At 38.6% G+C, this 12,205-nt stretch overlaps 1 protein-coding gene across 7 annotated transcripts in view; it reads left to right on the top strand.

The window, feature by feature from the left end:
- SEMA3F (semaphorin 3F) overlaps nt 1-12,205 on the top strand; it is a 159,070-nt gene that overhangs the window by 107,662 nt on the left and 39,203 nt on the right. For 6 of the 7 annotated variants that reach the window (XM_058168332.1, XM_058168331.1, XM_058168335.1 and 3 more), the window contains 4 exons: nt 425-585; nt 2,223-2,285; nt 6,683-6,802; nt 10,409-10,498. In XM_058168332.1, coding sequence (XP_058024315.1) covers nt 425-585; nt 2,223-2,285; nt 6,683-6,802; nt 10,409-10,498 — 434 coding nt within the window. The remainder of the gene's footprint in view (nt 1-424; nt 586-2,222; nt 2,286-6,682; nt 6,803-10,408; nt 10,499-12,205) is intronic. The other variant, XM_058168338.1, reaches the window with a different exon arrangement.

Genomic DNA, 12,205 nt, shown 5'->3' with positions numbered 1-12,205 from the left:
TTTACAGAGTCAGCATATTGCTCCCAACAATCTGAGTCCCCATTTTATCTACCTTGGAAGGATGGAAGGCTGAGTCAACCTTGAGCCTGGTGAGATTTGAACTGCTGAACTGCTGGCAGTCAGCAGTCAGCAGAAGCAGCCTGCACTACAGCATTCTAACCACTGCGTCACCACAGCTCTTAAGATAAGCTATATCTTATATAGCTATATAGCATTGCTGCAAGATGAGTGTTTATTTTAATAATTTGTTCATGTCTATGCACACATGTATATTGCTATATTTAAGAATTAAATGTCTTACTGAGTTTGGGGAGCATGTTGATTTCTCCTCAATCACGCATACTATTCCCAAACGTTTGTTTTTTGGAATCAGGATAGAATAAGACAATTAATACAGGCTTTTTCCTTGTGTTTGTTCCTGTAGAGCTGAAGGCCACTGGAACTGCACGCTTCTTCAATTTCCTTCTCAACTCAACAGACTACCGAATCTTGCTGAAGGATGAAGATCATGACCGAATGTATGTGGGGAGCAAAGACTACATCCTTTCATTAGACCTTCATGATATCAATCGGGAGCCCTTGATTGTAAGAACATTTTTTTTTAATTTCTTATCAGGAGTAGGCAGAGGGAAATTCTGTTTGATGGGGAACAAAGTGCTTCTGAATCTGTGCTGAATTTGCAGTAGACAGATATTGAAGCAGATGAGTCTCTCTGGAAAAGTAAGTTGAAAATAGGATCCTTTTTTTAATGATCTTTCTACGGTTGATATATCATTTTTTTCTGGTGCTTAATGCAAATGAATAAAATATTAAACAATATTTGTCCAGAATTTATAGGAAGGGTTTTGTTTTGCTTTTTTGGAGAGTATTTTGTCTCTTCGGAGGTGGGTTTTTTCCCCTACATCATTTAGTATAAGATTAGTCTACCAAATAGAAAACAAAAGTATTAAATGAACTCTTGACAGGCATCTCTTGTGCCACATGACATTTAGTGCTTATTTATCTTTTTGTCTGCTTGCTTGCTTAAAGTCAAGAGTCTTTTGGGACCAGAGGAAAGCTCAACACATAATCTGTAGGCTATTTGATCAGAAAAGATGCCATTTTCCATTTTTAACTCAGGAGAGAGAGGTGGATGGAAAGAAATAACATGTAGATCTATTCAGGAATACATAACTATTTATATTCATGCCTTCAAGTCAGTGTTGACTCCTGGAGGCTGCCTGGAAAAGTCCCTGCAATTTTCTTGGCAAGATGTCAAAAGAGGTTTGCCATTGCCTGCTTCCTAGGGCTGAGAGAAAGTGACTGGGCCAATGTCACTTAGCTGGTTTTGTACCAAAGGCAGGACTAGAGTTCAGAGTTTCTAGTCTGATGCCTTAACCACTAGACCAAGGTGTGTCTTCATAAAAACAGGTGACAAAATGGTGAAGCCTTAACCTTAAGTGTGAGAATCATTGCTTATACCTGGGCATTTTAAACTGGGTTTCATGATCATTTCTGTAAAATGTTTTAAATAGTTAAATGTTCTTCATTTCTAAACTATTACTTATGAAGCAGTATAAGTTTAAAATCTGTATGTGTGCAGTGGTGGGATTCAAATAATTTAACAACCGGTTCTCTGCACTAATGATTTCTTCCAACAACCAGTTCACCAAACTGCTCAGAAAGTTATCAACCAGTTCTCCTGAAGTGGTGCGAACTGGCTAAATCCCACCACTGTATGAGTATCTGTATGTACTTGTTATTACAAGAACTTAGCCTGTTACTGTGATTCCAAAACAACCACATTGTACTTGGCACCCACTGATATATAGGGTTTTTTCACAGTCAAAGGCAGGGGTGTCAAATTTGCAACGTCACGTTGTCACGTGACATATTGCGACTTTTTTCTCCTTCGCTAAACCAGGGGGTGGGCGTGGCTAACGCATGACTCATCCGAGCCTCGGGCCTTGAGTTTAACACCCCTGGTCAAAGGAATGGGGTAATTTCCAGAATATTTTGGAAATTATATAAAAATGTAAAAAAATACTGCATTTAAGAAACACATCTGGGACAAACAGCAAGGTGATATGACTGCTGGCTTCTAAAATAATCACATTGAAAAACTCCACGTGATTTCTAATGCAAAACTTCCAATTCAATATATTGTCTGGCTTGGGACCAGGGTTAAGGGGAAAATATGGGAAATCAGAGTTGTAACTATGAGATGTTGTTTCACTTGGCAGATCCACTGGCCTGCATCACAGCAAAGGATAGATGAATGTGTCCTGTCAGGGAAGAACAATAATGTAAGTACTTCTGATGTTATCCCCAAGCTCATTCAGGATGGTGAAGTCCTAATATTATGCAGGAAAGAGGGGTATTGCTCACACCTCCACAAGGATTTCAGGCGGACAAGAAAAATCAGCAAATACTGACTGTGCTTTGCCACCTTTTCCTGCCTCATCCCACCTCCTGTTTACTCTCACCCTTTCAGCCATGAAGTCCAGATACTTTAGGTGACAGCTAATAATAGAAATCTGTTGACTGCTATGTTTTCTAAAAGATGACCCCATTTTAGGTCATTTCTGCACTATTCCTGCAAAGGTTTTATAATATTTTGGGCCTCAATATTTGTATCTCAAGATACATAAGATATACATAGATTTGTATCTTATGTACCGTATTTTTCGAAGTATAAGACGTACCTTTTTCCCCCCTAAAAGGGGGTGAAAATTTAGGTGCATCTTATACACCAAATGTAGCCCCGTCCACTCACTGGCCTCCATCCTTTGGCCTCTGCCTCCCAGCAATTTACCTCCTTGCAGCAAGCAACAAGAAGAAACAGCCTGTTTCAGCTTCAGCACAGCCTAATTAGCATAAGTTGATTGTCCCTTGGATCAGCCTCCCGACTCTCAGCTGTTTTGCTGGGGCCTCTGCTGCTTGCTGCAAGGAGGTAAATTGCTGGGAGCAGATTTTTTTTTTCTTGTGCTAATCAAACTATGCTGAAAACAAAAATGAAAGTAAAGCAGGCTATTTGTTGTTTGCTGCAATGAGGCAAAATTGCTGGGAGGCAGAGGCAGATTTCTTTCTCTTGTTTTCCTCACCAAAAAAGGTAGATGCGTCTTATAGTCCGGAGCATCTTATATTCCAAAAAAATATGGTATCTTACGATTTATGTTTCATACAGGTAGTCCTCAATTTACGACCATAATTGAGCCCAAAATTTCTGTTGCTAAGTGAGACAACTGTTAAGTCAATTTTGCTCCATTTTACCACCTTTCTTGCCACACTTCTTAAGCGGATAACTGCAGGGGTTACGTTAATTACCACAATTGTTAAATGGACCTGGCTTCCCCATTGATTTTTGCTGTCAGAAGATTGCAAAAAGATGATCAAATAATCCCGGGACACTACATCTGTCAAAAATATGCTCCCATTGTCACGTGTCTGAATTTTGATCGTGTGACCATGGGGATGTTGCAGAGGTTGCAAGTGTCAAAAAAGGTCATAAGTCACTTTTTTCAGTGCTGTTGTAACTTTGAATGGTCACCCAATGAACTGTTGAAAGTTGGGGACTACCTGTAATTGTCCTTTACTGATTGGTGAGAAAGAAGAGAGGTAGTTTATATAAAAATTTTCAGACCTTGGCAACAACATCATGAACCGAAGAATTGACAGCCGTTGTATACCTGCGTTTCCCCATACAGTATCTTTTATAAAAGGACAGAATAAGGGCTAAAGCTGGTAGCTTTGCTTTTTGATCTGAAGACAGCAGATCAGTGCAGAATGGAAGACAACCTGTGGATTATGGACTTCGTGCAATCTTTGACTACCTGGAGCAAACAAATCTGCCAGGAACTTTGCCCACTTTGTTCAATAGTAACTGATCAGAAAACTGGCCGGAAGAAATCTCTGGTATTCAGCTGGTAATGACAGCAACCTGTGGGATGCATGAGTAGTGAGGGAGGAGAAGCCTATCTTCTCCCAGCAACCTTGCTCAACCGAAGGATATGTATGACATGCAAATGCATGTGACTAAAGCTCATGAGCCCCAACCTCGCAATTTTTAGCATTTTTTACCTGGAAATATTTTTTTTCTTCTGTGCGTGGAACATAATCAGATGAAGAAGCCTTATCAGCATTAAATTGCAGGAACCAGGAAAATACGTTCAGCCAGAGCTAAGTTCGCTGGTAATAATGCAGGCTAATTTTTTTTTGTCTTAGTAGAAGAAAGCAAGGTTAGAGGTTACCAAGCTGTTTCCTGCACGGCCTAGCTAGCCTTTTGACCAACTGTCCTTGAACTCTGTCTTGTTGAGATCTCTCAGCTGCTACTGTTTGGGGTTTAATTTCAGAGGAGCCAAACGCCCTGAGCAAAGGAAGCTGCATTTGCTTGCATATTTCCCTTCTTCTTGAACTTTATTACCCTTGGCTCCAGCTGAGCTCCTCCAGACTGAGGCATGAGGCAAGGAGGAAACATGAGCTGTGAAGAGGAAATGGGACTCCATGCTCAGACATACTGCTTCATGCTTCATTCCTGGTCCTAGATCCAATTAATTAATAAGCTTAGGCCTTGCCACATGCTGGGAATTCTCTGCTTATTCTCTGGTGTTCTCCATTGTCACTTACTAAAACTATTCAGTATAGGTTTCATTAGCGTTTCCAAGCCCTTCACACTGTTTAATACAGCATTTTTCAACCTTGACAACTTTACGATGTATGCTCAGTCAACTCCCAGAATCCCCTAGCATGGTGGCTGGAGAATTCTAGGAGTTGAAGGTCATACATTTTAAAAGTTTCTGTGAATGAGAAATATCACTGTAACAGATCCACTCCATTAAATAGCCATCCTAGTCATCAATTTCTCCTTCTGAATAAGGAGAGGGAGAACTTCAGAAGGTTTCTGAATGGTCCTCACTATCTTGAAATACAGTGTCATTAAGCTGTCAACAAGCATCACACTTATCTTTGTGCAATTGCTAAAAAAGGCAAATTAAATAATATGAAAAATTACTAAAATGGCATTATCTTCCTTACTTAGGCCTCAATGAATCATAATCATAATCTTAAGTACATCTTAAGAAGGTACTTAGTTGATACCTAGGACACTGGCAGCAACCTGTATCAACCATTAGCACCAGTCAATGTGATGCATTTTTAAATGTTCGGTTGACTGAGTTTCATGTCTAATAAATAAAGTAAATAATAATAATAATAATCTTGTATAAAACTGTCTCCCAATGATTTGAATAAGCTGACAAGAAAATAAAATTACAATTAAACTGAAAAAAAATGGTAAGGATCAAATCAGAGGGAATGAGGCAAGGGGCTCTTGCCAAAAATGCATTTATTTGTTTAATACATTAACTCATTATTTATATAACTTCCTTATTGTGTGCTGGCTGGGGAATTCTGGGATTTCAAAATATCTTTTGTTGCATTTCAAATAGTGACAAATAGTGACAGAAAAAAAAAGAAAAACAAAAGAAGATGCAAAATCGTACATAATAAAAAAGACATATCAAGTGCTTAAAAATGAGTATAATTATAATTATGTAATGTAAACATTATACACATACACTCATTTCTAATACACTTATACAGTATAGCAATAAATTGTGCTGACTGGGGATTTCTGGGAATTGAAATTCACACATCATGAAGTTACCAAGGTTGAAAAAATCATTGGTTTAACAAGTGGGGACCAGACCAGCTTTACTTGAGTTCTTTTCCTTTGTCCCTGGAACCAATGAAGTCAGAAAGTCCTCTTTTGAGTCGATTGGAAGTAATTTCCTTTCATGCAATTTGTATTCAAATCATTGTCCTTGTGTTTGCAAATAAACAGGACCAGGAGTCTGGCATTTGCCATCCTGACACCGAGATAGTTATATGGAATTGTACAACTCTTATTTTCTCAGACTTTAGAAAGATTGCCAAGGACAAGAAGGAAAGCTTTGACCTGCACCATTTATAGTCTGTTTCAGCTACAAATATGCTGTAGTGTAAGACATGAAAAAAGGAATGTTGGCTCTGAAATGGGAAATAATTCAAAGTTCTTCCAAAGAGAGAGAGAGAGAGAGAGAGAGAGAGAGAGGGTGGGGGAGAAAGCATCATAAATAGGACATGCAGAAAATTTGCTTTGCAGAAACATCCAAAATCTTTTTGGAGGAAATGCTTCAAAATGTACTGCTGATTCTAAAGGGGCACCAGGCTATATTTGCTCAGAAGTGTCACTTCAGTGACTGCTCAATGCACATAACTACCCTGTTTCCCCGAAAATAAGACCCAACCAGAAAATAAGTCCTAGCATGATTTTTCAGGATGCTCATAATATAAGCCCTACCCCCAAAATAAGCCCCAGTTAAGATTGACAGCCAGATGGATGCATTTAATACTGTATTTCCCCCAAAATAAAACCTAACCAGAAAATAAGCCCTAATGTGTCTTTTGGAGCAAAAAATTAATATAAGACCTGGTCTTCTTTTTGGGGAAACACCAAACCTGTCCATAGGACTTGCTTGTTGCAATGCACAAGGACTGTGCACTACTATTTCTTTAATAGTAAAGCCATTTCCTGTTGAAGACCTTCTACGTTTGAATCTTCCACTGGGTCGTGATGAAGAGAGGGTACAATTACTCACCTCCCCTTCTTGAAGTGGACATAATTTTGTAGGAGGCTTAAATTAATGTTCCATTTGTCTTCTAGGGTGAGTGTGGGAACTTCATCCGACTTATCCAGCCCTGGAATCGAACACACTTGTATGTCTGTGGCACTGGCGCATATAATCCTGTTTGCACCTTTGTCAACCGGGGTCGCAAAGCACAGGTGAGGCGATGTCAGAGCGTATGACTAGAACTGCATCCAGATTGGTAATAGGGAAGCACCTGGACGTGGCCTCAGCCAACACTAGAAGAGCAGAATTACACTCCCATAGATCCTGGTGGGAGAAACAAACCATTAGAAGCTGGCTTCTGGCTTTGCACACCGAGACCGAGCCTTCATTTGTTTAGCTCCATGTTTAACCCCAGAGGCGTAAGCTAATGTGCAATAACTTCTCCTCTAAGACTTGACACTGGCCTAAAGACACTCACTCTGGATAAGTGAATATGTAAGCCTGAATCCTATTAGTTGTAGTCTCTATAGTCACAATGTTACAGTGACTTGCAAGGTGAGAAAAAGGAAACAAATATGTAGGATATGAGCTAGGGATAAAGTAAAAACTAGCTGAGATCATTCTTATTCTTCATGCAATTTAGACTGTCCTCTTTAAAATGGAGGTATTGAACCATTCTCCCTATCTACTGAGCATTCACTTCTTAGAAAGTTCAAAGCTTTGTATGGCTTCCATACTCCATATAGCTGGAGATCAATTATTCAATAAAACCCTTTAAAAGGCTCCTCTGAGAATCTTACGAAGTGGAGCCCATTTATAAATCCAGCAACATTAACTCAGGTACTGCTGTTTAGAGTAGTGTTTTAGTACTCGTGACTGCTGATATACTATGAAATCAGACCTAATGTGACATGTTTGGTATTTCTTTATCATTTCTTTGAATGAAAGCTTGGTGAAAGATATTTGGATTGCTGCATTGTTGTGTTGCTTTTCTTCAGGTTGTTGGAGCAAATTTCTCTGTTCAAGAAAGAATTGGAAATTGTCTTTGCTGCCCATTCCCAGGACCATATATACAACTGAATTGGAAATGGGGCAGTATAATTATGTAATACAGTCTGCTTCCCATCCATATAGCATGAGGTTGTCTCTCACAGTTTATATTTATATTAAACACTTATTTCATATTTTGGTTCTATAGCTCTTACCAGCATTATCTGATCTCCCCATTTCTGGGATCAGTGACTACAATGACAATAATGCCCCATCTGCCAGGCATCCTTCTATACACCCATAGATCTTTGGAATTAGTAGGTCTTGAGAGAGACCATGCCATAAAGAAGCAAAATTCTTAGTCAAATAATGAATCTTACATTAAAAACAATGGAAAATCTCTCTCCTAGAGAATGATTTGACTCAGTAAATCAGCGTTCATAATGTTGCTTATTCTATTTTAAGCTTGTTTTTGGTTGGCTCTGGGAAGTCCCTCAAAGTCTGGAAAACGCATTCATATTTAATTTATTCTTATTTTTCCCCTTATGGTAAAACACTACAAGTCGAATGAGACTCCTATTTTTAGGGGTCTCAAAAACATTTCCATGCTTAACCTGAGCACACACTATCATAATTACAGGAAGTCTTCCTGGAAACGATTGAAGTGCCTGCTTAAGAAAATGTTTACAAATTCAGGACCAAGGATTACCTTTTATGTTAGCTCAAAGGCAAGAGTCTTAAACTGAGATCAAGTCCATCCAAACAAATGGTCATACAGGCATTCTCCAGCCAATGCTAACATTTTTCTAAGCAAAATAGAGCAATCAGGATTTCTATGCTACATTCAACCGCATAGTACATATCCCTGAGCCTTGCTGTAACAAATGCACAATCATGAACGTTTCCATTTGTATGTTCTAGGAAATGTACATACCATTTGTGTGTACTAGGATATTCTTTCTCTATTCTTAAAGGAGGTGAGAGATTTCAAGCGTTAAAATAATCCATGCACCTCTATCTTCGGTCCATTGACTATCGGGGTCTATTCTCATTTTTGCAATGATCCCAACTCTGAAACATGAGTCAATAAGCATATGCAAACGTTTATGAACGCATAGCTACTTCAGAAATTTGATAGGCTATGATGGAAGATACACTTGTTTTCAAAACTTTTTTTTTCAATTCAGTATGTATCCGTATCCCACTAAGAAGATAATTGCAGTATAAAGTCCCCGGGAGGCAGAAATTGAGGAAAGCTGTGTTTCACAGGTTCTGTTATGTAGATGGAATTTTAAGTTTTGGGAAAGATAATATGAAGCTCATTTAAAAAGGACGGCAAAGTTTGAAGAAAAAAAATGTAGCAGAATTTTTAAAATGGTCTATAAGCATCTGGTGATTAATTAGGTAAACTATGTATAGGAATAAATTATGTTGATCTGATTTAGTATTGTAGTTACTAAAATAGACATCAAAGAAATAGAATAATAGAATATTTTAAGAAAGGAGAAAAATTGTAAGAAAATTACATAGACATTGTATTAGTATATATAGCCCAGTGCAATGCACATTTTTTTAAGCAATAAACTGTCATTGCACTGAATAGAGTTCAAATCCCAGGAATGCACAGAATTATGTCATGTTGCGGTAATTGATCCAGCATCTCGGGAAATGTCATTGAAGTTGCTTAAATTATGTCTTTAAAGGATTAATTGCATTCTGCACATCATTCATCATTTTTACAGTCTGGAAGCATGCCGTGTTTTATTGTACTATTAATAGAACATTATTCAAGTTTCATTTCCCGGCAACCAAACGTTTTGCTGTTGTTAACATGTTTTCAATTAACAGATAAGTGACACCATCTTTGACATTAATTGGTCTGTATAATAACCTCCATCCAGTGTGGACTGGTACATCTTTACCAATTTATGTAACATCAGCCTTATTGTTGCTATTTAGCACACCTGTAATAGTTGGGGGGGGGGGGTTTCATTGTATTTTGTTTTGACTTACTGGTTTTAGATATCACTGATCCTTAAAAATGATATAAACTGCTTGTACTGTATAGCCATGGAAAATGTTTTCACCATTAAACTATCTTCTCATAATCATTTTCCTCAAAGGTTTTGCCTAGTTTAATTTTAAAACAGACCTCATGACCATTTTCTGTCACAGGTTTCTGATATTATATTGCTGCTATGACTTTCAGTTGTAACTACTTGATAAAAAAAAATATAGAGGTACCATTTTAAATATTTTTAATGCTTCAAAAAGGACCTTTCTTCCCAAGATCTAAACAAAAAACACAGCAATTATTGAAAAGAAAAGAAAATATTTGCTTCATATTTATTATGTCTTTAACTCCTGTACAGCTTATGCCTTTATGCAAAAACCAAGTTAATGGCCCATCAGATCCTGATGACCATACAGCTCTTACTCATTGATCATGTTCACTAGAAATAGTAATTTAGCAACATCTGGAGCCTCAGATGCTCATTAAAAATGTTAAAGATGTATTAGCTATGCAGCCAAATCTTTTAGTTCTGCACTTTTTAGACAGTTTAGTTGTGATGCCTCAGACCTTCTCAGTGTTGACCCACTCAGGTATGACGTTCTCCAGATAGCCCTGGAGAATAGCTGACTATCCTACTCAGACTATAGAGAGGATACAGCTATTTCTGAAGACAACCTTGGTCTCAATGGTAATCAATATGTGTACGTGACAGAGATAGTGAAGCTTCTGCATGCTCTCTGGCCAGACCCTGCCATTCCTGCTTCTCTGGCAGATGATGCTGCCAGTGCTAACTCTCTGCTCCTCCTCTCCTCAGGCTTTTGAGCTGAACCAGTCCATCCAGCAGGGAGGACGGGGAAGTAGAGCAGTTGACTCCTCCCTCCACCCGTCTCCAGTGGAACGCAAGGTGGGAATTGCGCTCTGCCTGTCCTTCCCCAAGGACAAAATGGCTCCTTCCCTAGCATGCCCGAGCCTGGGCTCTCTAACCTTCATTTTCAACTGGCATGCACCTAACAGGCAACTAAGGGGCAGGGGGGGAGGGTCAAGTGTGGCCAGGATAGACACATGCCCCTCCAGCAATGAGCGCGCTTCCTGGACAGCTTCTCCTTGCGTCTCCTCTCTCAGACTAATTCCTCCTTCCCCAGGCTCACATCAGACTTGCATCAAGAAATAAGTCTCTTAAAATGTTTGACCTTAACGTACAGGACAAGATCCTGTATCCATCCACTTGAAATGTAGACACATGAGATTGTTATTTCAAGCAAATGTTGAACTGAAGAGAGGCTGCCTCATACATAAGCTGCAAGTAGTTTGGAAGGATCAAAGTCATGCTGAAAATGGGAGGTGGGGGTGGCGGTGGGATGTGGATGGGATGTATTTCTGTATGTTGTATAAACACATGTTAGCAGTGTGAACAGAGAGGAAGATCCAAGTGGTTGGATGCTGTTTACAAGAGCATGTTTTAATTTGGGGGATCAGCCAGCTGGACACGTACACAATTACAGATTCTAAATTTATTTTTTTTAGCTGTTGGAAAAGGAGGAGGGAGGGAAGAAAGAAGGAAGGAAGGAAGTAAATTGTGTAGTCAATTTAGTCTGAAGTTTAGAATTTCTGGCCATGTGATTTGTTTATTTATCAGATTTCTACACTGCCCATCTCACCTTAGTGATTCTGGGTGGGAGGGTTTACAACAACATAATGAAACAATATAAACACATGAATTAAAAACATGGTTAAGAACCAAGTTAACATTTACAAGTTAAAAGCTAAAGAGATCCCTTTCCTAATGTGTTTCTTCTTGGATTTCAATGCGATATAAATCTTTCGTCTTTTTTGGCAACAGATTTCTACATTGAGTTCAAGATGACGCACCTAAAATGTTCATGGTGAATATGCAGGGCAGCCTTTCTAAGACCAGACAGATTCTTTTGGCCATAATATCAAACTGTGGCATGACTAAATCGTTCTGCAATAAAATCTAGACTTTCAAACATTTCTCTAAACAGGTAAATTTCAAGTGTTGATGCTATTTTGCAACATCTTAGTTCACAAAGTCCTAAGGTGAATTTAAAGAGGGCATTTTAAACAAAGATTGCCTAACTTATTTAGTGGGCCTGCTGTAGTTCTTTTAAGTGAGCAGATTCTTTTTCTTTAGATATTCATATTCCACCTTTCAACAAGTTTGGGTGACTTCTATTATTAAAACAGACAAAATACATAGAAAATTGATAGTGACTGTGTTTAGACAAAGTATTTACACACACATGGATATACATATACACAGAGTGTGTGTGTGTGTGTGTGTGTGTGTGTGTGTGCATGCAAGCACACACACAGACCTACCTATCTATATATATGAGTGTATACACCTATATGTGTGTGTGTGTGTGTGTATCTATACACACATACATACACATACATGTATATCTTTTGGGGGAAATAGCTGAGATAAATACTCCTCAAAAGGAGTCTCCCTCCCCCTTTTCAGAAAGATCTCCTTCTGAAAGATGATCCCTGCACTTTCTGTCAAAGCCCTGCCATTATTCAAAACCTCTGTCTATGTGAAATACTGACAATATTTTGATGTTTCTGGGCTTTATCTAGGTTAACATCA

The sequence above is a fragment of the Ahaetulla prasina genome, chromosome 2 (genome assembly GCF_028640845.1).
Source record: "Ahaetulla prasina isolate Xishuangbanna chromosome 2, ASM2864084v1, whole genome shotgun sequence".
Classification (NCBI taxonomy): Eukaryota; Metazoa; Chordata; class Lepidosauria; order Squamata; family Colubridae; genus Ahaetulla; species Ahaetulla prasina.
The sequence above is the reverse complement of the archived record's forward strand: the minus strand, read 5'-3'. Positions and strand labels throughout refer to the sequence as shown.